Here is a 26,836-nt window from a genome sequence, read left to right as displayed (position 1 = left end):
CTAAACAAGTCCCCTGAGGTTCATATTTAATGTTTTGCTGCATTTTGGGAGGTCTGTAAAAGGTATCCCCTACCTTTAAAGTCATCTTTACAGATGAAGTTATTTAGGGACCCCTCCCTGAGCATTCTCTCGCTTGACCTCCCTGCGGTCACGAATTGAAAGTTATTCAAGGTTTTGTTTTGTTTGTCCGTCCCAGTCATGGGAAACGCCCCTATGCTTTGATTGCAAGATATCAGAGGGCAATGACCTCATACATTTGCATGTGTGGGCCCTATTATCATTATTATTATTAATATTTGTTTTTGTTGTTTTTTTGTAGGGGATGGCAGGGGGTTGTTTGGGTTCCCCTAGGCTCTCTGCTTTGGTTGATGTTTAAGTTGATTTCGTGTGTAGCTATCTTGACAAGGGAAAGTGGCATGCCGCATTGTGTGTTGCCACATCACATGATTCCTTTTACAAATCCCAAAGGCATCTTACTGTCACTTTAACGATGAAGCATTGAATCTGATTCCCTGCATAGATGTTGTATCACAAAATAAGGCAAAAGCAATTTCATGTACCTTTATGTAAATTGGATCAGAATTTTCAGGTCTCTTTCTTTGTCCATTTGTGAGATAATGAGGTAGTTTCTATTCCAGACCTTCCCTTACCCTCCACCCGCCCCTCCCCCACACTTATACATAAGCAGCACCCAATACAGTTCAACCTCCGTTGTCTGGCCATGTTGGGGCTGGCTTCCATTCGCATTGGATAAACAGTTTGGCTAGACATGGGAGAAACAATGTTCATGTGCTGTATGCAGCATGTAACTGCAGACCCAGTGGTAGCTAGGTAGGTAGCATACATCATAACAGTGGTGTAATCTAGGCTAAACTTCTTGAAATTGTAGTCCGCCTTTTTTTCAGCGGAAATTGAAACATTTCAATGTAAAATTCATATTAGGTTTCTGTTGGGAATTAACAGGTAAATCCTGTGAGTTTTGTAGGAGGTTTGATTGAGTTTGAAATCGCTTTATTTTTCATGTTCACTGAACGCGTCCGGATGATAAGAGATGGCCGCATAATGGAGGTTGGACTGTATTCCATTTAGAAGTGTTGTGGGGCGAGATCGGGAAGAGGGAGCTTCAGATGAGCATACATGGTCTGTCTGTCGCATGACAGTGGCCCCTCAACACGTCTGTCATCTGTCGAACGACAGCCTTGACAGGAGAGCCTTCTTTCTCGGAATCCACCTTGAGTCACGGCATCGAACCTCGGTCAGAAGTCGATGACACCAGATTGCTTCAGCTGTGAATGCCTTCTTCTTCCCCTGCCTCCATCTCTCTCTCTCTCTCTCTCTCTCTCTCTCTGTATGTGTGTGTATGTATGTGTGTCTGTGTGCCTGTCTGTCTGTCTGTCTCTCCCCATTTCTCATCATTGGGCAGCTGTTTTCCATGCCTTGACCGAAAGGTCAGAGTGAAGACAATGTGTCGTCCAGATTGAGTGGAGCGATAGGTCGCAGATTAACACGACGGATAATGCATGGACTGACAGTGAAGTGATCAATGACATCTCGTTGAGGACACGGACGGGGGGACCAGTAGGACGTAGGTCTGACTCAGACATGTGTGACGTAGGGGCATGATTTCTATAGGCACCCATGACCTGAACCTGAGATATTAAAATGAGAGATATGTATTTTTAGTAAACATTCGGCTATTCTTGTTCATGTTCTTCTTCTCTCCTGGAATAGGACCGGATGTTCCACTTCTGGTTCAACACGTTTTTCGTGGCCAACTCACCCAGCAACTCCGCCCCCCACCAGCGTCTTGCCAACGGGTCCGACAACTCATCGCAGTGTAGCGAGGACCTGGAAGTCCTCGACTCGGATTGCATCGTCCTCCGACTCAACAAGGACGAACTCGACCGCGCCAACAAGGACAAAACCAACAAGTTGTATTCACCCAACTTCAAGGTAAGTAAGCTTTTTTCAATCCCCAATATTTGTCTTTCATAAGCACTTCCTACAAAGGGAAGCTGTTACTTTCTTTTTTGTTTCATCAATATGCTTCTAACTTTCTCTTTCATCTTCTATCTGGACCATCTCCCCCCCCCCCCCTCCCCCCCTCCCCCATTTGCCTTCTGGTCCCTGGATCAAAATGAACAGGTTTGTCTATCCATTTATCTAGATCTCTCTATTTCATCCTGAAAGTGAATGCATAATAGAGAGCAATCTGATTTCTCTATGCTTTGCATTGTCCGTCTCGAGCGTACCTGTCTGCAGTGCACATTTGCTAACTCTTCAACATTGTTTGAAGGTTTATGAAACTGAATGAAACAGAAACTTGCCGGCTGTTAATCATCCACATGCCCCAGACTCCTCGGCTACGAAAACACAACTTTGCCTCAGTCACCTGAGAGGGCGATGCTCTGGATATAAAAAACAAACAAAGCATGTCCTCACAATCACTACTGTGGTGCATATCATGGACGGTGCTGCTGAATACCCTGAGCTTCGTTTTCCACTCTTGAGAATGCAATGTTGTGAAAGTTGATACTCTTACCTCCTCAAAACAACCACGTATCCCAAAATCCACACATAAAAACAAAGTCTTTAGGGAAACTTGTCATCTCAGATATTATAATTTAGCGCAGGAACCATTTGATTCCCATACTACAGGAAGGTTTGTCAAATGGAGAGTTTCTGACACTAGGGCTTTAGCTAACTCTGTAACCCTGGAGGGACAGAACTTTTCCACACCACAGCAACTGGGTGCTGTTCAGACACCTGTGTGCTGTTACCTTCTTCATGAAGTACTTGTTGCTCTGTTGACCTCACATAGGAGAATGCTTTATGATTAGACCTGTTCATTTTGGGTTCTGTTTTCTAAAGTTAATGTCTATTTTAGCCGTATTTATACACTGACATACTGTAGCAATGCGCCTGACTCATTGCATTACCCATTGAATCATTTTTCTTCTTCTTTGGAAGCCCTCCCAGTCATGGCCGAGTCAAGTTACAGTGTTTTAAGATTGAGTAGGTCTATTCATGGAGGAGGATCAATGCTCAGGGAAGAATTCTACTGGATGAATTCAGTTAAAAACAAAAGAACCATACCTTACAGCTCAACATCAATTTGTTGTGTAACATGATATCCCCGTATGAAAAAAAAAATGAACAGTTAGCGAAATGTTTTTGCTCACACGTGCCTTCTTATTCAGTTGTTGCGCAACATGTCTCTGTTGCAACGGACATAAATAGTTATTTATGTTGAGGAATGACAATCATCTATATTTGTCAGTCAGGTGCAAGAAAAAATAAATTCCATCTCCCTTATGTGAGTCCACACAAGGGAAATGACAGAAGACAGTTTAGTTTTCATTTACAAATTTATTTTAACCATAAAGCTTCACTGGTTCCACTTGCGCCTTTCTTTGCAAGACTGATGACAAAACGTCTAGTGTGAATCCAAATGAGCAAATTTCATTCGATTACTTTGAATCTCTGTTGCCTCATTCTTTATTTATAAGAAAAATGTATAATGACATATGTCGTTGATGTACATCTATGCGTATGTTTAGCAATATTACATCCCTTCTGTTTTTACAGGTGAAGTGTTACTTCAAGCGGGTCGAGAGCGAAAAGTCGCGGAGACCATCAGGCGATAGCAACGATCGGTCGTCAGGCACGAGCAGCGACCATGAAAATAGCGATGGCGAGGACATATCAGACACAGACTCCGAGTCAGAATGGGATCAGATGGAAATCACGCGTGTATGACGCAGCGCTCGCCACAGCGCCGGGACATCTCAAGGACAATGTGCGGTTTTGGAGAACGTACAAGGCAACTCTGCGGATTGCACGCCTGCCTTTGCATGTTCATACTAATCTTTTTGACTGAGTAGGTAGTGCTGCGTCTCCCCACAACGACAGATCCGCGACCCGTCCTCCAGCATGCATTCGTGTCGACCAATCAGGGACAGCGATGCCATCGTGTGACATCCAGTCAAAACAAAAAAAAATTCTTTTTTGGTGTGAACTTGACGTTGCCGGCCATCGCAGAGCCACAGACTCGAATTGTGCCTGTGCGAATGAGGTTGGTTTGCATGGGATGTTATCATCTCGAGGAGAGGGAGCAGTTTTGGTGTGCCTAGCGATCGAGAGGAACCGGTTGTACCCTCCAATAATTGAAATCCAAAGATGAGTGGGGGACGGATAACTCGGGTGCGGGTGGTGAAGGGTGGGGGATTCTCCCCTCGTAAAGAGAGCTTGGACAATGCTGCTCTGGAGGGAGCATCTCATCTCGAGAGACGACACCACGCCTCATCACAGCTGCTGCGAATTGCTGCAGTTGACTGCAGAGGCTGCAGCTGTAGCTCACAGAACCCCCAACACTCTTGTTGTCGAGGTCTGCAATTCGGAGGAAACCGAAAGGACGCCAGAAGATGAAACTATGCCCTCCACTGGCTGTTCCAATCAATAAATCTCTGTTAGGAATTCGTCAAAGACACTGTAGGGGTTTGGTTTCCTGATGCTCACAAGGGCTTATAGTTTTTGTATTCAACAAATTTCGCTGAAGAAACCAAATAAGGGGAAAAGCAGAGCCTTTTCAATGTTCCAGATCTTCTACTCCCTTCCTGCCGCAATATTCAACAAAAGAAGGGACTGGAAGACGTTCAGTGTGACAGTAATTTCCATAGTTGGCAATTACATAGTTGACATTCTGATGTTGAAAAATGGAGCAAGAAGGTGTTGACAAAATCAGTATGATATTAAACTCTGAATCATGGTCATTAGATTTGCCTGTTGGCAAAAAAAAAAAAAATAATAATATCAATAGTAAATGACATAAAACATCAAAAGCAGTTTCCTCCCTGCCCCCCTCTCAGTGCAATGATCCAAAATCAATTTCCTTATGAGGAGAGGGAAATGAGATAAACTGGTGCATATAAATGGACTCTAGATGTTTTTAAATACTGATTGCTGCCCCATAAAGAAAGTGGAAGGTCTAACCTTGTGACAGACACAATTTTGGCAATAGCTGTGGACTCTTCACACAAGATGGATGGGTGAAAATGTCTTGATGTGAAAAGACTTCTTTCACTAGCAGTGAAGTTACAATTGATTTTTTGTTTTTAACCAGTCATTTTATTTTAATTTGATCCGTTGTTATTGTTAATTTTTCTTCTCTTTTGATTTATTTCATTCTTAAAGAATAAACTAAATTCAAAGAAGGGAAGATGGAAATCTTTTTTTTACCACGCTCTGAATTTAGATGGGGTAATATTAGCCAGTTTCACAGCTTGTGTTATAAGGGCATATACTCCGCAGTATAAGGTGTGCACGATTTTCAACTCCCTTGCTTTTTATTCTAAACAGATTGTACGCCATTAGGTCACGACAGCATTTAGGTGTCCGTCTAGGTGTATATGAGAAGCGTTCTTACCTGAATGGACATAGTAATCACTCTTCACCATCTTGATGGGGGCTTGAGGGAACACACGAATGCAATGCCAAATGTAGCGATGATAGTTCGAGGTCACGGGGACATTTGGGAGTTTTGCACTTCGTTCAGTAGTAGTGCGTTAATGAAAATGATTATACCTGCATGGAAGTGCGAAGGCTTTTATCACTGTACAATTGGAGGAACAGTGTGCCCAACACGCAGACCTGTGTCTGCAGTTGTGTGGTACGTAGATTGCCAAACCGACCTCTGTATTGAACAACTCATGAAAGTGAATCTTTCTTATCTGTATGCTGGACAATCAAAGGGGGCAGTGTGGTCCTCATCTGTGATTAGCTGGGTGCCAGTTTATTTAATTTTGTGTTGATTTTGCTTGGTTCGTTGTGGAACATTGTGTCATGACATTGCAAGTGATCATCTTTATGATGCCACGATATTCTTTGTAATTCCCATTTCCTCAGAATTATGTGTCTGTTTGAGTCTACTTTGCGTAAATCTTCATATATACATTTTCAGAAAAATCCTGAAAGTGGTTTACAGGGGAAATTTGGACCAGTTAAAAGTTAGTCTGATAACAAAGAGTAAAATGAGTGCAAGAGTGAAAATTTGATCAACTTTGATTAAAATTATGGAAGTTGTAAAATTGTGAAATTTTGCTAATTTTCACTAAACAGTTCTTGAACAGTTAACATGAATATACGAATGAGTAAGCGGATGCTGTTAACGCTTCACAACTTGCCAAATAGTTTGTACAAAAAATTTGCAAATTTTTGTGGTTTTGTTGTTATTGTAGTTCCAAAGCAATCATGCCCCCAGTCTCAAATCGTAATATATAACCTGACTGATCAATATTTTTGAGTTATGCAGCCAGGGATAATATTACATTTTACACTTTTACAGCAGAAAACTTTATGTTTGTCAGCGTTTTGTACACGATCACAGTAAAGGTGATAACATTGTCAGCTCGTTCATTTGCATATTCATATCAACTGTTCTAGAACACTTTTGCAAAAGTTAGCAAAACTTAATAATTTCATAACTTCCCTAATTAACCCATTTTGATGAAATTTCCCCTTGGGGCTTGTAAAATTGGACTCGTTCTTTTCAGACTCACTTTAAACTGGTCTGGAATTCCTCTTCAATCTTACAAAAAGCAAATTGCCTCATTCATGGAGCAAATGTAGCTTATGCTTTGTTACATTTTTGCATTTTGTTTGACTGTAAAATCTGCACTTTCTAGGGTTTACTGGAAGGGGGAGAAATGAACAGTTGGTCAACTAATGATCCTTGCGTTTCGTGTCTTTGTCTTTGAGCTGAAAGTTGCCCATGTCCAGACATCGCATCTTGTGTATTTTTCCAAAATTCTCAGCGACCAAACAGTAATACCGTAAACGGATGATTGATGCAAGTTTCGTGATATGCATTCCATGGGTTTTCTTGCTACTATATGTTCAGAATATCTCCGGGTCTGGTATGATTTGTATTGTTTTGTTTCCCCCCTCCCCTTCGTCATCTCAAATTTCAATTTTGTGCCATTTTCCTCTAATTTGTAATTTTATTTGAGTGTGTCTTGAATGAATATAGCATGTGTGTAACAACAGCATTGCAAAGTTTAAATCAACAAAGAGTTTAGTGTGGTACCTTTTTCTTACTGTAAGATTTTTTTGTGTTTGTTTATTCATTTATTTGTATTTTTTAAAATCATTTTGAAGAAGCATCAGCCTCTGATGAAATTAAATCTTGCTTTACATACGAGACAATACAATTCGATAAAAAACAGTGGACAAGTGCCCATCTTTCATTATGAAACTTCTGGTTTCATGGCATCGAAAATTCCCCTCCTCTGGTCCTCCCCTATTGTGACAGTGCACACCAGGAAGATTTGTGGAGGACGTGGGCTTGGTGTTACTTTGTCTTCAAAGGCATTACAAAATCTTTCACCTGTTAAATTGAGTTTTGCTGCCCTTTTTGCCAAATCAGAACTTCTTGTTAGAAAAGAACAAGGCTTTGCACAATCACAAATTGTCCAAATTGTAAGGAAAAAGAAAAACACCCATAAAGCAGTTAGATTAACTTGTGGTTTTATTGTTTTTCTGCTTGGTACTTTTTCTCTCACTGAGTTGATTAAAAAAAAAAGAAATCAAAAACAAACAGTGGTCTTGGAACTTGAGCTTGAATTCATGATGCAAGGATGAGAAGGCCAGTGTCGTCTCCCCTAACATCCTCAAAATTATTAATCCCCCATCTCTCATAGGGGATGTCATGTTGAGCTACACCCTGGGTCAGGAGTATTGAAAAAAGAAAAAAGACAATATTTATTGATACACCTAATCCAGAAGATAGTATGTGAATCGTGTCCCAGGATCTATAAGTAAGGCCTTAAAAGTAGACGGGAGTTGTGTCGGCTCGTGACGGCTCACTTATTGTATACACCTGCCTCTCTCCTCCTCCATCGCCATGGAGATGCCAGCGTCCCTAGTGATGGGCCAATGTATCTTTTGGGGGTGTGCTTCCTCCCTTGGGTTGTGGAAGATGACGTTCATGCAGTCATCTCTCTGTAGTTATTATGAGGAGAGATAACGTGAAGATGGCGAATGTGTAGCTTTTTTTGTTTGTTTGTTTTTGTTTTTCATTTGTGCTATCTGGTATAGCGAAAAGGAAAGCCCCAAGAGGGCCAGATGTACAATGTTCATGCATGTTTGTAGTAGATTTTTGATTACATTATATTATGATGGTACTGCTGCTGCTCCTTATATACACTCGATGAAGGTGATGATGATGATGATGATGATGATGTTGTTGATGGTGGTGATGTTGATTTTTGTGGTGCCGTTCTCAGGATGTTGACAGCGTTACTGTCAATATTGGATGATGGAGGTGATGATGAATATCAAACTGTGCAATTCAAATGCTTCTGCCATGTAGAGAACACATTTTTGTTTGTTTACTCGTTTGCTACGAAGTTGTGTCAGAAAGGTGTAGAGACACTGTCGTCACCGAACTCGCACTTGTCTAACACTTATGCAGAAGTTATTTAACTCAAAACGTATAAAGATGCACCAAATTAATGAATGCATGTAGCCATATTTTCCCCTATATCAGTAATGTTGTGATATTCTGTGCTGGTTAGGGGGCTTTGTGTAACCTTCAGGAATTTTTTTTTTCACCATATTCTGTGGGAGTGTTGCCAGTTTAGGTCTAAGAATTGTTATGTTTTGTTTTAGTTTCAGGCAGAACCCCTCTATGGAAAGAGTAGTATTATTTCTCTCTTTTTTCTTTTTTTTTTCCCCTTTGAAGGTCGCTTTCTGTGTACATCCATTGTCTATGAAAAGAAAAAAAAAATGTTGGTCTTCCTCAATATCACATTGATGTGATGAACTACTGAAATGGATTGTGTACACTTGACACCACGTCAAGAGAAAATAGATGGAACAATTTGAATCCCATATTTAAATCAAATCTCACATTGTCTTGCAAAGCTGCTGGGATAGAGAGGGGCAGTGAATTTTGTGATGAATAAATTTGATCTATTGTAGCGATTCTGTTCAGCTTACGAATAATAATTCTGCAGTTAGTAAATACTTTGAAGGTCTGTGTGTTGAGCTATGTAAATGAGAAAAAATGAGTTGATTTTAGGATGACTGCTAAAATAATGCATTGTAATGGTAACCTCTCCAGGATGATCCCCTACCCCCCCCCCCCCCCTTCCCCCAAGAAAAAAGAGTGCCACAGATACAAAGCTGTGTCAGTACCAAGGAACCTACACCCTGGGTGGGGGCTTGAAAGATTACTGGAACAAAGTGAGTTTGCTAGATCAGTGTTACATAGATAGAGCTCATCAGGTAGAGTTTATTCTGATGGTTTGGTGATTTCCACTTTGCCAAAGTTGCCGTCTCCTAGCTTCAATGATGATATTCCTTACCAGACTCTGCTTCAATTGAAGTATAAGAATGGGGCAGCTTGTACCTCAAATTGTCGGGCTGATTAGACCTCATCCTGAATATCACTGCTCTTTTTAAGAATTCCATCATGCCTGTATGGAAGGAAGGAAGGGGGGGGGGGGGGGAGCGTGAGGATGGGATACACAGTTGGTCATGTAAGCCAATCTCATTTCATCTCTATCCCTACACCTGCCTTTGGAATAAACATTCAAATAATGATGATACTAGTGTAGTAGTCGTCGCAGTGATAATAATGATAAGGTAACAATGATAGTAAAATGATGATCATAGTAATGATACAAATATGAATGGTAATAAAAATGAAAATGATAGTAATAATGATTATAATAGAAATAATAAAAATAATGATAATAAAAAAATAATTATATATTATTATGCTAATGATAATAATAATGATGATGATGATAATAATAATAATAATAATAATAATAATAATAATAATAATAATAACAACAACAGTGATAATGATTGATATGACAAATTCCTATGTAGCACATTTCATATCCATGAGAGATGTCCTTGCACTAAAAGGACAAAATGAAACTGAACAAAGTGATTGTCCAATTACTGGGCTATACAGTGATTATAAATGAAGAAAGAGATGATTATTGAATAAATAAGATCAAATCATCAAAGAGAGAAACCAAAAAAGAAGAAGAAATGCTGCTTACAATCCATTAAGAAGTTTTTGTCTGACATTGAGCAATCTGGCAATTAAATGTAGGCATATTTTTGTTCTTTGTCTTCTTTTTTAGAATTTGTTTTTTGTTTTTTATCATTTTTTTTAAAGGAGGGAATGACAGGCCGAAGTTTTGTAGTGCTTACCCAAGAAGATAATTTTCTACGTTTTTTTTTTTGTTTTGTTTTTTTTGCTATGTAATATTGATGTATTAGTGCACCCTTACTATGGGGCTCACACACACATCTTAAGGTTTTGTCGAGTTGGAGTACAGTGTGAATTTGTGTAGTACAGACTCATGGCTGTCCACATAGTGATGCTCTGTCCAGGGTACTGCATGTGTGCCTCGTAATCGTAAAGTTAAACAAGAGACAACTCGGTCGCTTTGACATCGTTGTGCGAAAGAACTTTCAACTTCCCCATTCCATTGTGTAAGAGAGTATCCTGATGGGCCATAAATTCTCAGTCTAACAAAGTGATGTCTTTAAACAGGGAAATGATGAGAGAGGTAGTTCGTAACCTGAGATCTAACATGTGCAGGGCGGACTGTTGAAGACGTTTGCTTTGAAATAACTCTCCTCATATGTGCAAGTTATCATTGTTGCGATCAGCGTGTTTAGTCCTGTTCACAGTATGGATATTTTGTACTGAAATTCATCTGGTTTGATATGTTGCATTTTTTTTTTTTTTGGTAAGGTTATCATATATTTTTGTCAAAACATGTTCGTTCTTACAAGACACATCCAGGAAATGCTGATGACTGCATATTGGTGTTAATAAAAAGCATACCATATATCTCATTGTAAATATATGATACTAAACAGAAAGGAAGAGATGAAAATAAACAGATTTATTTTTAAGGTGTAAAGTTGTGTTTGGCATTCATTTATCTTCAATTTTGATCTCTCTTTCTGTATCTAAATCTGTGTGTACATACAGTAGAAATGTTTACACAATTATTTGTTCTTCTTTTGCAAGTTTATAATTTCCCATGTTGAGCATATATGCACCACAACCATAGACTCTGTGTGAAATGAAACTACACTTATGCTAATTATGCATAGACGTGGTATATGTGATCTTGTGTAGCATGTACAAGATCAAATGCTATTAATTGTTGAACATTTCTTATAACCCCCAAAATGAGAAGAAAACTATACTATATACATATGTATATATATATATATATATACACACATATATATATATATATACCATGAAAATATGTGGGTTTGTGTTCTAGTGAGATTAGATGTTTTCTTTGATATTGCATTTTATCAGGGTTTTGGTCATTTGTTAATGATTATCAAAAGATCTATGAAATGGGCTTAAATACTACAGTATAAAACTTATGTATATATCATGCATACACATACATTATACTAGATACACACACAGATGCACACATATATTAATATAAATGTATATATATGTGCATACATACATACATACACACATACATACATACATACATGTATGACTAGATTATAGACATGTCCTAAACTTAAAATAGTTAATTTGGCATGACAGTTAACGTGTGCATGGCATTAAAGTATTTCAATTCATTTCATGCTCACATAGACTTCCATACTTTTAGTAACACAGACTCATATCACATTATGTATAGGTTCAGATTGATCAAAACGAAAGCTAAGGTTTCTATATGAATATATAAATTGGACAGTCTCTCTATAATTAGTAGGCCCTATGCTGGCTCACCAGTGGTCTGTTAGGCAAAGCTGTTTGTAAGGGAAGGTTAGGCAGTTCCTTCTGAACAATCGCCCAAGCCCTTCATCTCAAATTATTTTGTCTGTCCCATCAGAAATCTGCTAAGATAAAATTTCTCATTGTGATCAGAAATCATTGGTATTTCTCTTATTTGGGTGCATGTAGATTTTGCAAGAGGCAATGCTTGGTATTGTTGCTTGTCCTGTATAATGTGCTGCCTATATATTTATACGTGAACAGAATGATCAGAATTCCTGCGAGTGCCCGATATTGTATGCAAATGTACCCTTCCTTGAGTAAGGCAGAAGTAAACAGACAGCTTGAAAAACAAATTTGGTAAAACATATATTTTATAACGCACTTAATGGCATTACACAAAGCTAATCATAACGATTTTGATAACCATCGATTCGCAGCAGGGCCTATGCACCACCTTTCCGTGAACTTTCTCTAAACTTTGCCGTCTTTTGTTCGTGTATATATTAGTAATCGAACACGGAAGTTAGAGTACTGAAATTCGAGAGCTCCCAACTTACTTCGGTCATCGGATATTCGTCTGTACCATGGAGAAACTCGGCCGAAGCGGTTTGAGATTTACCAGGAATAGGCCTAAAAAGGAGAAAAAGGGGAAATGCAAGACACGCCAGGATACTCTATGATTATCACAGATGCGTCCACACTTAGTGGAAAATTTTCGGTCGAAAAAGTAAGCTGGTTATTTATGCAAATTGAGAAGAAAAAAGAAAACACCCTACAAAATAAATTCCTTTTAGTTGTTCCTTTTCGTTATCGGCTGACTTTTCTTCTTCACTGCTCAAAATTATTTGAAAATCTATAGCATCTATAAAGCGCAGTGACCGACCACCGGGTACCAGGGAGCTTTGGCATCTTTGGAATTGAAATTCAACGATCTGATGCCCATTTTGGATGGAATATTTGGAAAATCTTCAATCAAGAAAGTACCACGATTCTTTGGCTATCTATTCAAGTTGAAAGAAGAAGAAGAAGAAAAGGAGGAGGAGGAGGAGGAGGAGAAGAAGAAGAAGAAGAAGACACAGACAAACTGAATTCTGTAGTTGCGTGACTTCTTCATTTACTGCTCAAATAATTTGAATAAGCGCAGTGACCACGAGCGGAGCTGGGCTGAGAGGGGGAATATCCAACAGAACACACTGTTTAACTCAGCGTTATATATATCTCCCTCATTATAGAGGGAGCTTTTACATTTTCGAATTGAACTCTCACGATATCACTCTGTGAGGGATATTTGGAAAATTTCCAATAAAAAAAAGTAGACATACTTTGGTTATTTAAGTTGTAAAATACAAATAAAAAACTAGATTATTTTGATTTAAAAAATTATTATGTTTCAGCGGACCTTTCTCACGGGGGGGGGGGGGGGGATTGTCGTTTAGCACCCGTTGATAGTTACGGACCTGTGATATATTATATTTATGATTATAATGCATGGGCGTCACCAGGGGGGGTGCGTTGGGTGCGAACGCACCCCCCTTCAGATCTAAAAAAAAAAAAAAAAAAAAAAAAAAAAATCAGTCTGCGAGCGACCTCAACGCCGGACGCTAAATAATTACTCTTTTCTAATTTGTTTTTATATTTTGCACCAGGGACACACACACACACACACTCACACACACACACACACACACACACACAAATAATAATAATAATTCGCACCCCTGGTCACCTGGCAGCACTGATTTTGTACATATCTATTAGTATTCTACAGTGTTTACTATTTATCGACCGTACTGTACATCCGTACGATACGGAGCACTTATACACGTTTGCCCCATCCCACATAATCATAATTCCCGCAATGAAAAGATTTTCTTGCTTTTTTGTTAGAATTCAAGAAATCTGTCCAATTAGTTCACCCAAAAGCAGTGGCGTAACTACGGAGGGGGGTGCGCCCCCCTCCCAATCCGCTGGCAAAAAAAAAAAAGACTTACCGAAATAGTGATTCAAGTGTTAGTAAACTGCTTTTGAATGAAAGGGTGATCAAGAAATAAGATATTTTTCTATGATTCCTTTTAACCATAATTAGATAGGTATATAGTGTGAAACATTGTTCAAAAAGCCCGGACCCGACAAAAGATTGTGATTCAGCGTGATTCCTGGTTGGCATTCTGCATAATCATAAGCAGGATGTGCGCAGTGTACTCAGTACATCCGAACGAAGAGTCGCTACAATGTTGCGCAATGTGATGTAGAATGTATACTTTTGTACCTTACTCTTCGTTATATCAAAGCTAGATCATTGATTTTGCAGTGTTGCTTTATACATACTAGTCTATGTAAAAATGTCTTGCATTGCCAATAAAAAGACTTGCCCTGGGCTAATTCCTAACTTTTCCTCGTACATATAAGACACACACACAAACAAACACGTACAATTAGTTTATGGGATGCTCTAAAGTGCAGATTTTGGACATCCTTTCCCCGCTTGGTCACTTCGACGCCACCTCGCTGGTCATACCTCCCCCAGTCATGAACATAAACCCACACCCTTGACTACCAGTGGCGGATCCAGGGAGAGGGGCGCACCGGGCTCACCGGGCGTCCCCCCCCCCTTTAATTTCCAAAGCGAAAAAAAAAATAATATAGCTTCAAACGGCAGTTTTTTGGACAGTAAAATGTCAAAATTTTCAAGCTCGCTCGTTCCTCTCGCTCGCATTAGTCGTAATGCCATTCTCCTGAAGTTGCTGCCAGTAATTGCCGGCAGTTGCGCCTGGTGCGCCCCCCCCCCTCCCCTTAATTTCCAAAGCAAAAAAATATAGCTACAAACGGCAATTTGGGGACTGTAAAATGTCAAAACTTTCAAGATCGCTCGCTCCGTTCGCTCGCATTTAATCTTTATGCCATTCTTCTGATGTTGCTGCCAGTAATTGCCTGCAGGTGCGCCCGTTGCGCCCCCCCCCCCCTAACTTCCAAAATGAAAAAATATGGCTAAGAACGGCAGTTTTGGGACTGTAAAATGTAAAATTTTCAAGCTCGCTCTCTTCGCACGCTCGCATTTAATTGTTATGCAATTCACCTGGATGTTGCTGCCAGTAATTGCCAGCAGTTGCGCCCGGTGCCCCTCCCCCCTTAATTTCCAAAGCGAAAAAATATGGCTAAGAAAAGACCGGCAGTTTTTGGACTGTAAAATGTAATATTTTCAAGCTCGCTCGTTCCGCTCGCTCGAATGTAATCAATATGCTCTCCTGATATTGATTCCAGTATTTGCCAGCACTTGCGCCCGATGCGCCCCCTTAAATTCTAAAGCGAAGAAATATAGCTACAAACGGCAGTTTGTTTGTTTGGTTTTTTTTTTTACTGTAAAATGTCAAAATCTTCAAGCTCGCTCGCTCGCTCGCATTTTATTGTTATATGCAATTCTCCTGATGTTGCTGCCAGTAATTGCCGGCAGTTGCGCCCGGTGCGCCCCCCCCCCCCCCACCTCCTTTATTTCCAAAGCGAAAAAATATGGCTCCAAATGGAAGTTTTGGGACAGTAAAATGTCAAAACTTTCAAGCTCGCATTTAATCTTTATGCCATTCTTCTGATGTTGCTGCCAGTAATTGCCTGCAGGTGCGTCCGGTGCGCCCCCCCCCCTTAACTTCCAAAATGAAAAAATATGGCTAAGAACGGCAGTTTTGGGACTGTAAAATGTAAAATTTTCAAGCTCGCTCTCTTCGCTCGCTCGCATTTAATTGTTATGCCATTCACCTGATGTTGCTGCCAGTAATTGCCAGCAGTAAGATGCGCCCGGTGCGCCCCCCCCCCCTTAATTTCCAAAGCAAAAAAAAAGATACGGCTACAAAATGCAGTTTTGGGACTGTAAAATGTCAAAATTTTCAAGCTCGCTCGCTCACTCGCTAGCATTTAATTGTTATGCAATTCTCCCGATGTTGCTGCCACTAATTACCGGCAGTTGCGCACGTTGCGCCCCCACCCTTCCTTTATCTCCGAAGCGAAAAAATATGGCTCCAAATGGCAGTTTTTGGACTGTAAAATGTCAAAATTTCCAAGCTCGCTCTCTTCGCTCGCTCGCATTTAATTGTTATGCCATTCCCCTGATGTTGCTGCCAGTAATTGCCAGCAGTTTCGCCCGGTGCGACCCCCACCCCCTTAATTTCCAAAGCAAAAAAAATATGGCTACAAACGGCAGTTTTTGGACTGTAAAATGTCAAAAATTTCAAGCTCGCTCGCTCGCTCGCATTTAATTGTTATGCAATTCACCTGATGTTGCTGCCAGTAATTACCGTCAGTTGCGCACGTTGCGCCCCCACCCCTATTTTATTTCCAAAGCGAAAAAAGATGGCTCCAAATGGCAGTTTTTGGACTGTAAAATGTCAAAATTTCCAAGCTCGCTCTCTTTGCTCGCTCGCATCTAATTATTATGCCATTCACCTGATGTTGCTGCCAGTAATTGCCAGCAGTTGCGCCCGTTGCGCCCCCCCCTTAATTTACAAAGCAAAAAAAAAAAAAAATATGGCTACAAACGGCAGTTTTGGGACTGTAAAATGTCAAAATTTTCAAGCTCGCTCGCATTTAATTGTTATGCAATTCTCCTGATGTTGCTGCCAATAATTACCGGCAGTTGCGCCCGTTGCGCCCCCACCCCTCCTTTATTTCCAAAGCGAAAAAATATGGCTCCAAATGGCAGTTTTTGGACTGTAAAATGTCAAAATTTCCAAGCTCGCTCTCTTTGCTCGCTCGCATTTAATTATTATGCCATTCACCTGATGTTGCTGCCAGTAATTGCCAGCAGTTGCGCCCGGTGCCCCCCCCTTAATTTACAAAGCAAAAAATATGGCTACAAACGGCAGTTTTGGAACTGCTTAATGTCAAATTTTTCAAGCTCGCTCGCTCCGCTCGCTCGCATGTAGTCGTGATGCCATTCTCCTGATATCGCTGCCAGTAATTTGTCGTTTCACACCGTCATTCCATAATCCATTTATAAGGGGTATAACAACCCTCTCCGGCACTTCCACACCCTCCCCCCACCCTTGCTCGCTCCCTCGCATACTAACCCCCCCCCCCCCCCCCCCCCTAAGATGAAATCCTAGCTACCGGCGCGCCGGTGCCCTTTCCCCGCTTGGTTTCCCTCAAAAAACAGTAAAAGTCTAGGGATTGAGAGCTTCCTATATTCCAAATGTCTGTCAAAAAAATCTCGTAAACATTTAGTGTCAAAACGCACCCCCCTTGAAAAAAAGCTGGTGACGCCCCTGTAATGTACACACACACACATGCATCGGATAAAATGAGAATTCGAATTTTGTACTATATGGAAAACAATACACGAAAGAAAGAAATAATCCTGAAAATTAATGACACAGATATAAGTCTCGTCGAAATCGAACTTGAATCAAAGTTTCGCATTGGTATATGCTTTTCTGAACAGTACAGACGCGACCACGCACAGCAGTGTGCAAATTGAAGGAGGCGACGATGGCGTCACCTCTTGTCTCCCGTTGTCGCACTGTAATATGCATTTATGAGCTTCACCAAAACGTCCCCGTTTGACGTAATAATCATTTCACAACTTGTATGTCTTTCGCACCAAACACGCATGTTCTGTGGATCATCTTGTAACAACCTATATACAGTGGCAAATATGGATGCATGGCTGGTTGGAAAGATGTTTTATAGTTGATAAATACTGGTATCAATTGAAAACATTATTTTTATTGTGTGTGAGAGAGAGAGGTGTTTGTGTGTACCAACAAATGGGATAGTTGTGTTGTGAGGCGATTATAATACACCACCTCTTCTATATTTTGCGTGTGGGGACTTGATCGTAAACATCGGTACTGGGTGAAAACATACGAAAAATGTTTAATGTAAAATTCCCTTAGTAATAACATTCTTGTTTTAAGCATAAGTTTACAGAACTTCTACAATTACTTCTTTTATCATTTTTTACTTCGCATTTCATGAAAGTCAACCACCTAACATGTCTTCCATTGATTTGCACGCAATTCTTCACTGAATTCTCTGTGTTAACAACAACAGCATCAACAAGAAAAAAAAAATACTATTTCAAGAACAACTTAAATCTTTTATATACAATCATTCGAATTACTACATAATTAAAGTCAAGCTGGGAGGGATGATGATTTTCAAAACGGGGATTATGTTCATAAGGCGTTGTTCTATGTTGCTAAAGATGAGTGTCCTCCAAAGTACGTAGTGTACATTTGATCCCCACCCACTAAAAAGAAAGAAATTAAGAAGAAGTAAAGAAATAGATAAGAATATATCTTTAAAATGAGAAAGTTGTGGGGCCAACACATCAGTTAGTTTGAATGCGTGTTGCGACAGATTGAACAAAAAAACAAAACAAAAAAACGGGAATGAAATCCTGGGGTTCAATGATAAAGGCTGAAAAATCGAGTATCGAGCATCAGTGCGGAATAATGTCCATTTTGATGTATTCGTGTATATATGCGACTATCGCAACCGAGATGTTGTTCTCGTGTTTGAGAAACTATATGTACACTGTAGTCAACTTTCCTTCATACTTTCCTTTCACAGCATCTTAAAAAAACAATAACAAAAACACACAGACAAAAACAACAACAAACGAACAAAATAAACAACGAAAAAACAAAAACAAAACAAAATCATTCTCCTTCTTCTTTCTTTATAAAATTATATTCAGCGAAGATATCTCTATTGTACACTCCCACGAAGGGTGATATACACACCCATTGTCTATTTTCGTTATGAAAGATTGCCAAACATTGGAATTAGGAATCCACCCGTCACCTCTGTGGCCAGGTACCACTCAAAGGGAACGATTGCTCTTAAATACAGCAGGTTAGGCCTATACAGTTCGTTATTCCGAAGCTTCTTTAATCCAAAAATGAAATAAGGTTCGTTCAGTTCCGACGGTCCATGAATCCGAAATGAAATATGCTTCTCGGGTATTCCGAAGACTCGTTAATAATAAAAAAGAAAAGAATGAAAGAGGAAGTAGGAGAAGAAGAAGAAAAAGAAGAAGAAGAAAAAGAAGAAGAAGAAGAAGAAGAAAAAGAAGAAGAAGAAGAAAAAGAAAAAGAAGAAGAAGAAGAAAAAGAAGAAGAAGAAGAAAAAGAAAAAGAAGAAGAAGAAGAAGAAGAAGAAGAAGAGAGAAAAAGGATTCGTAATTCTAAAGGTCCGTTAGAACGCACCCTCGTTACATTTCGGATAAACGAACATTCGGAAGAACGAACCTTATCTCATCATTGTTCCTCACAAAATAAGTTGTAAAAGGGTCAATTCATTAACTTTCTTTATCCACGTCAAATTTTGATGATTCTTCTACCATGCTGCATAGTTGTATCTTAAAATGTTGATAGCACTGAACATCTTTTTTTTTTTATAGTGCATTCAAAATTGGTGAACGAAACCAAATGCAGTGATTTGTCGTTTAGGGCGCCATTTGCCTGAAACTGTCGGCGCAAATGGAAGGGAAATTACTATATTTCTATTTAATAGATATATCTATAATACAGTCATATCTCTATTTCTGCGCCACTATAAAATTTTGAACCTAATTGCCGAGATGATAATGGAAGCGAAGTTTCGCAGGTCGAGTGTGCTCTGGGTGTGTGCACGCACACGTTACTGTATGTCCCGTGCGCGCGCGCACGTGTGTGTGTGTCGTGTGTGTTTGCAATACTCAATATTACTACCATGGAGCTCCATGGTACGATTGAGGGCACAAACGCGAAACGGGAACTCTCCGCTCGCTCTCTCGGTGATGCTGTGCGATGTATAACTTGCACTCTTGTGTGCAACTAAGCGTGTGTGTGAGTGCGTTCGTTCGTGTGTGGATATGTACTGTGTGTGTAGTGTGCGTGCGCGCACGATCCTAACCATGATCGCTCGCTAGCTACAATACAACTGCCCGGATCGTGTGTGTGTGTGTGCGTGTGTGTGTGTGTGTGTGTGTGTGTGTGTGTGTGTGTATGTACCATACATACACCGCACCAGTCCGTCAGTATGCTAGATGTCACAGTACAGTACGACAGGGGCAGTCGGCAGACGGACTTCACCGCATAGAATTTTAGATGGGATCGAGTGACGCGAATTTTGAGTGCTCACATATAGGCCTACACGGAAAACCATTGATGGGACTGTCTTGGAGGGAGAGGTGACTTACCAGCCTCAAATGTAGTTTTTATCCAGTACCGTCATGTAAACAGGATGGCAATGTATCGAATGGTGTTTCCAACTCAGCAGGAAAATGACCATCTGCTATGATGGTCTCATACGTGCAACTAAGACTATTAAGTCAAGGTATACGTAAAAAACTGTCAAGAATTTAATGGCGACCTATTCCTATCGACCGTGTTCAGAGCCAGAATTGTGAAATCGAGTATGGCCGGTCCCAAGCCCTAAGACGTGTAAATTTGTCAATGTGACCCCTCTGTCTGCATCCCTGGAATATTGTTGATGTAGCGGTGATCACCGAGAATATCTTGCACTATACTACCGATTTTGTTCTCTTGTCGGAGATCAGCAAGGCACAAAAAGGTCTCTAACAGCAGCCCAGACACTAACAGACAGCCAGCTAGCTGCAGTTGCAGCTAGCTTTGCTGAGTGTCCAAGGAATAATGGCAGGGAATAAGATTAAGTCAATCGTCAGCAAGAATAAGACCAGACATCGAGATGGAACCTTTGACCTTGATCTCACATGTATCCTTTTCTATATCATGAAATTGAATGCAAATGGGCATTGTTGGTGCAGTGGTAAAGAGAGTCGTGCCTCTTTTGGTATTCATGCGATCATTCATGTGTGTGTGTCATGGTGTGCCACATTAATTATTCCAATCCAACAAGACCACACAATGTTGATGACCATGAGTGCTTTGGGAAAACATTGTTTTTCAAAGTCATGTAACTTTTCGTAGAAATGTGTATGCTAGATGTACAGTGAGAAAAGTTGAAGGTAAAATTCCAAGCTTTTCTGTGATGAAAACTTTGTGACACTGCTAATTAGTAGATACTGATGATGATGGTGATGATGATGATGATATTTTTCTTTCAAAATGGCTAGTAGCTACAATATTGTCTAGGTCTGACAGGCATGATTTTTGTGAATTGCAGATATGGGCACAACTGCAACAGAAAGTGATAATTTACTCAAAAATCTGCTATTCACTCTCCATGGCCATGCAATGCAAAGTATAGATCTAGCCTACATATTTTGTAGGCCCTGTGAGGAATGGAATTACGAATGAAGCTTACATTGTATTGTGGCATTTGGTGATTTATCAATCGGTTTTGGCGGGATTGTGTGTGAGCAAAATATACAAACTTGGCACACTGTTGATCGAGTTGGGCATGTTACTTGTGACACATAAAAGAGTTAAAGGACAAGTTCACCTTAATATACATGTATGTGTGGAATGCAGCAATATAATAGAACATATCAGTCAAAGTTTGAGGAAAATTAGACTGTATCCATTCAAAAGTTATGAATTTTTAAAGTTTCAATGCTTCAATCAATCCACCATCGCTGGGTGAGAAGACTGCTATAGTTTGTGATGTCACATGCATACAATGTTGAATGATAGTAAAGAGAATTCCACAAAATGTAATTCTTTTTGAAAAGTACACATTCCCTCAACTTGTTGCTGACATACACAACTGTACAATGTATACATTATGTAATAAGGGTGATATTATTCTTCTGCCTTCTGAATGAGATGAATCAAGTGCTCTTTCATTCTGTGAGAAAAGTGAAAATATGTTTAATTTTCTATATATTTTCTTTATATTGTTCTACACATGTGACATCACAAACTGTCTGTGGTTTTCCCACTCAGCATTGACAGCACTGAAGCTTCAACAATTCATAACTTTTGAGCAGAGTTTCCAATATTCCTCAAACTTTCACTGATGTATTCTATTACTGCACTCACTCAAATCTACATCTACATGTACATATGTACAAGTGATCTTGTCCTTTAAATACTTAGAGCTTTCATGTTGCAATGCTACAACAGATCAATTGTCTAGACAAAGCATAAATTTACATACATTTGCTAGTTTAAGACCACTGCCAGTCGTACTGGCCAAGTGCAACAATGTGCATGGATTTCATGAGAGTTGGTACAGTGCATGAGAGGCAAGGCATAACCTGTCAATTCATGTGCAGACTCTGTTTCCTTCTTTCTTTCTTTTTTTTAATCGCAAAGATTAGGAGACGTTACTTCTTCTATTTCTGACTAGAACCTGACAGCTGTCTACCTCTTTCTCAAATACTTGGTGGAAATAAATTGATCACAAAATGTCTTATAATCATGGCACAGTCTATTGACATTTTCCTATTGTGTGAGGCAAAAGTTCTCAGTATACCCTCCACCTAGACATACGTTGTACATGTAGTATACATAAATGTACATTGTACATTGTACCTAATGCATTTTTTTTTTTAAAGAAGATCATTTTGAGGATGGACTTTACTCAATACGTATGTGCCAAAATGTACCAAATATATGCCAAATAGATTCAGAATTAGGGTTTGTGTGTAAGATACATGGACAATACAATTCCTTGTACTTGTACACGTAGGCTTTGCCAACATAAATAGAGGGTGCACCCTTGGACGTAAGGAAAAATCCATCCCTGTAGATTTGGTACAGAGTGGCATCCTGCTGTTTGGTTTCATATCAGCTTTACAGTTATATGACAACTGACCATAGAGGATTTGATGAATGTGAAAACTGTCGGACAGTGTTAAAATTCATGTTGCCTACTTCTAATATGTGTGCAAGTTACTGGCATTTCAAATTCAATCTTTATTTCAAAATGAATATCCAGGGCAAGGAACATTACCCCTGAAAAACAAAGGGACAGAATGATTATAGATTGGTATTTCATATTCCTGAAGGAGTCTTTGAATGCTAACTTAACTCTCTCTCTCACACACACATGGGCAACTAGAATACAGTTAACGTGCAGTGAATGTATTGATATTCACATGTCTGCATGCAGTTTAACCTCTTAGGATATCATTCCACACCAACAGATCTTTTATGGATACATGGTTGTAGTGTATATGATGCAATTTTGTTTCAGTTTTGACTCACATCACTTGGACACACACATTGATCTGTAAGTTATGTGCCTTACTGTAAGTTAATAAAGCACTACAAGTTCCAAGTCATGACAAGTGTACATTGTAGCCATGAAGTGCATCTTGGATGATTGTAGTTTTAAAGCTTATTCTCGATGTCATTATTAGACGGGCCATTCGTGAATTGTGTTTGGTTATTCAAGTGCTCATCACATAGAGGATATATAATGATGTTGAAAAGCATGTCAATCTAAAGCTTGTTTTATTATGTGACATGGTAGTTTTCTATTGCATTATCCCATCATAAACTACTGGTGAGTGACACTAGGTTTTGGGGTGACTCTTTAGAGTTTTTAGGGTTTTATTTTTAGTTTTGTTTAGCTTTGTTTATTCTTGTTCTGCTTGCTCCCAAAAACATGTCATCAGCTCAGCTACATTGTACATGCTGTGCAGCTGCATGTAAAAGAACCACTAGCAATTATTCGCCTGAAAGGAACAAAGGAAATCAAACTCGGATATAGATTTAATTGAACTTTGGAGTTTCACAGGAAGATCAACTCATGGATACCACCATATTTGGATATCATTTGTAAGGGATGCTATTACACTTGACATCCAGGGCTCTGATTCACAATGGAATAGTGTACATTGTAGGTGCGATTTCCCATACATTGTACCTCCTGGTTTCTGGATCATATGTTTTGTTTATTATTATCATTCTACATTACCGGTATTCTACTATTTTTTGGAAGCAGAGTTGGTTAAGCCATATATGTTGTATAGTACATGAAATTGTCTCATTTTGGCTGATGTTAATTGATATGATCGACTTGACTGACAGTGCAGTTTGCTTGCTGGGACAAAAATATTGATTGCAGTTCCTTCTTTTCTTTTCACAAATTTATATCACAAACCATCATGTTGTGGAAACTTGAAGTGGGAAATCATTAGGCCAATTGATTTACATTGTAGGTTACAGCTTCTTGCTCAGGTATGAGATGCCTCTTTATGAAACCTGTGCTTTTGAGGAAAAAAAATCAGAAACAAAATTAAAAAAAGCAAAGTTATATCTTACAATATTTTGAATGTGATTTAATGTCATAACAGAGTAGTTGGTTACACTGTTTATTTCATTTTTCTCAGCAGACCTGGTATTCAACATCTAATCAATGTGGTAAAGGCTGCTAATGTTGATGGAAAAGATAGCCCAAAACTTTGTAATAGGACGTACAGTTACACTTTTTATGTCATTTTAGTGTACATTGTAGGCTGATTCTACATTTTGTATGGTCAAACCTGCACCATGATACATTTGATTGGTAGGCCATAAGTCTCTAAGAACACTTGTGCATGATCATACAAGACCTGATGTTGTCCATGGTGGCAGGCATACTGTACCTTGTAGACTGTAGTACTCCTCAAGCAGTGAAGACACTGCATTACACGTATTCCGCGATTGCCTCCTGGGCTTGTAGTACAATGGATAGTTTTAATGAGATGGCCAGATTCTTGTAGGTTTCCTGCAATTCCTTCGTGGTCTCAGTCATAACAGGGAGGTGAGACACCTCCCTGGTCATAATCTATCATCAGCACAAGTGCATGAAGAGTGATTGACAAGCACACACATCGCAGACACCAGTCTTATGTGTTATATAAAGTCTAGAGGAGTCAGTGACTAAACAAGAGCTGCATTGGGTAGGGAGGATGTCCAGTGCATTACTTGTTTGTCACAGGGCTTTGCAGTCACAGATGATGAGTAATTGCATCTCATTGCTCTTGGAAGAAATATGGTAGCTGGGTCTGTGAATGGTTTCCGGTGTACTATTGTGGCAGTAGGCTGCTGGTGACATGATACAGCATGTTGTGGTGCATAAAGGGGCATGGTGCCTGTTGACACTGATAGAGATGCCGTAGTTCCCTGCTGTACATTATTGGTAGTATTCACCATTCAAACATACAAAAACAACGCACATGTGTGTCCTCGGCTTCAAAGTGGATGCTATCACTGTAATACTACATAAATTTTACCCATTACTCTTCAAACATAAATTTGTGTGGATAAGATTTGAACAGTGATTTCTATACAATGTACACTGATAGAATGATGTTACGTGCACAATGTAATTCACAGATTTTGTATATGTACATTTGTACTTTGATATCTAAAAAAGAAAGAAAAAAAACTTTGTCTGTACTGAATACTTGGTATCCGTAGGTAACACACAGTGTCATAAAGTGGTATCACATCTTTAATGAAGATCAAATCAACAGAGCACCATTATATGCAGTGAAGTGTTCTCTACATGGTACATGTGCAGTGTACTTCACTTCCAAACACGTTTTTGTTAGTTTCAGAACAAAATGCTCTCATCAGGAGCCCAAGTGATTTTCTTTTTTTTTTTTAGATGTTAGTTTCACTGCGTGAGATTTTACACTTTGTATTGATCATCATTGAGGAATTCATTGTGCTGTAGTCTTCAATGAATTAATTATGCATGTATAATGTATAGTTACACATTGTATTACACTGCTTAAAGTAGGCCTAGTACATTCTGTATGTGCATTTATGAATCAATAAAGTACATGAAAAGAGTTCAAGTAATTTAGATGTTGTACGTTGTCAGTCATCAAAAAGAAAAAGAAAACATATTATTGGTGTCTGTTTACCAAGTTTATGCTTCCTCTCTCACAAGACTGAAAATGTCCAGATTGAGGCCTGTCTTTGAGGAGCCTTTTTTTTTTTTTTTTTTTTACAAACTGTCTGAAATATGTTAATAATGGCTGATTTTTCATGCACATTTAAGGAAACATCAAAGTTGTTGGTCGGTCAAAATGTGCTGAAAGTTCCAAGTACGTAAATTTGTACACACACATACAATGTACATGGTAAATGGCAAACTTAAAACAAAGATGTACATAGTGTAATCCAGACATGTTCATCTGTATGTGTATACATATGGTAGGTCTTTAACACAAACACATAGTTTATTTTATTCATGTGACAAAGTATATATATATGTAGTACAGTGTACATCATTTGCATTATTTTCAGAGAGATCATTTTACTTGTGAACATTACACCAACAATGTATACTTGCGATGATGCATCCAAATTGTGTCTTTTCACATACCAGTGGCTGCATGTGTCATATCTTTTGCAGCTGGTTCATTTCATTTGCATGGATCTCTGTAGATGAAAACTGTGAAAACTAGTGATTACCACCATCTTTAATAGGTTATATACCCCCAAAAGTGAAAAGAAAACTTGTGGGATTTTTCTGGGATAACTACAGCTGTACAGTACAATGTAAGAATGGAATAGAGATGGAGGTCAACTTGCCTACTACACTGTATACATGTACATATATGGTGAACATCAGTCACTAGACTGCCTGATGAAATAGCAGTTGAGATCATGCCTTCTCACAATATCACTTTTTTTTCACATGGATTTCCCCAATTTACAGTCAAGTACTGTACTGAAATTACACTACGCTTTCTGTGTAATGAATACAGTAGAGGAAGACTACAGTAAGTTCATTTTGAGGTTATGGTCTCACTGATGACTGAATGTCCTGGCAAATTTTCAGCACTTCCAAAAAGTTGAGCGTGCATACTCTGTACAAGTGTATCTACCTTTCGTTTCATAGAATCGTACTGTAGGTTGTCTTAAATTTTCATCACTTGCCACTTGTGCTTCTCATTAAATACAGTGTACCAATGTTAGGTGATTTAATGGAGCAAGTATTCAAAAGGTACTATAGGGCAAGTCTGGCAATCTCTACCCTACATGTGGAAAGTTTAGCGTTGATAAAGATTGAGCTAAAAACGTTTCAAAGGATCTTGTCAGAATGCTCATGAATCTTTACTGGGTAAATTTCATGGTGCTTCCATTCAACTGGCTAACTTCAATTCAATTTCAATTCAAATTTAGAACAACTTATTCCTGT

General features: G+C 39.2%; 2 protein-coding genes across 2 annotated transcripts in view; both read left to right on the top strand.

The window, feature by feature from the left end:
• LOC139715792 (phosphatidylinositol 3,4,5-trisphosphate 3-phosphatase and dual-specificity protein phosphatase PTEN-like) overlaps positions 1–9,026 on the top strand; it is a 61,508-nt gene extending 52,482 nt beyond the window's left edge. Inside the window, exons 9-10 of the mRNA XM_071627331.1 lie at positions 1,732–1,953; positions 3,589–9,026. Of these exons, the coding sequence (XP_071483432.1) occupies positions 1,732–1,953; positions 3,589–3,759 (393 nt within the window). The 3' untranslated portion in view covers positions 3,760–9,026. The remainder of the gene's footprint in view (positions 1–1,731; positions 1,954–3,588) is intronic.
• A 10,794-nt stretch (positions 9,027–19,820) lies between these two features.
• Positions 19,821–26,836, top strand: part of LOC139715791 (phosphatidylinositol 3,4,5-trisphosphate 3-phosphatase and dual-specificity protein phosphatase PTEN-like) — a 100,680-nt gene continuing 93,664 nt past the window's right edge. The window contains exon 1 of the mRNA XM_071627330.1: positions 19,821–20,500. Coding sequence (XP_071483431.1) covers positions 20,419–20,500 — 82 coding nt within the window. The 5' untranslated portion in view covers positions 19,821–20,418. The remainder of the gene's footprint in view (positions 20,501–26,836) is intronic.

The sequence above is a fragment of the Diadema antillarum genome, unplaced genomic scaffold (assembly GCF_040938485.1).
Source record: "Diadema antillarum isolate AM-2024a unplaced genomic scaffold, OU_Dant_1.0 scf00000055, whole genome shotgun sequence".
NCBI classification, from domain to species: domain Eukaryota; kingdom Metazoa; phylum Echinodermata; class Echinoidea; order Diadematoida; family Diadematidae; genus Diadema; species Diadema antillarum.
Note: the sequence above shows the minus strand (reverse complement) of the source record. Positions and strands in the feature narration are given on the sequence as shown.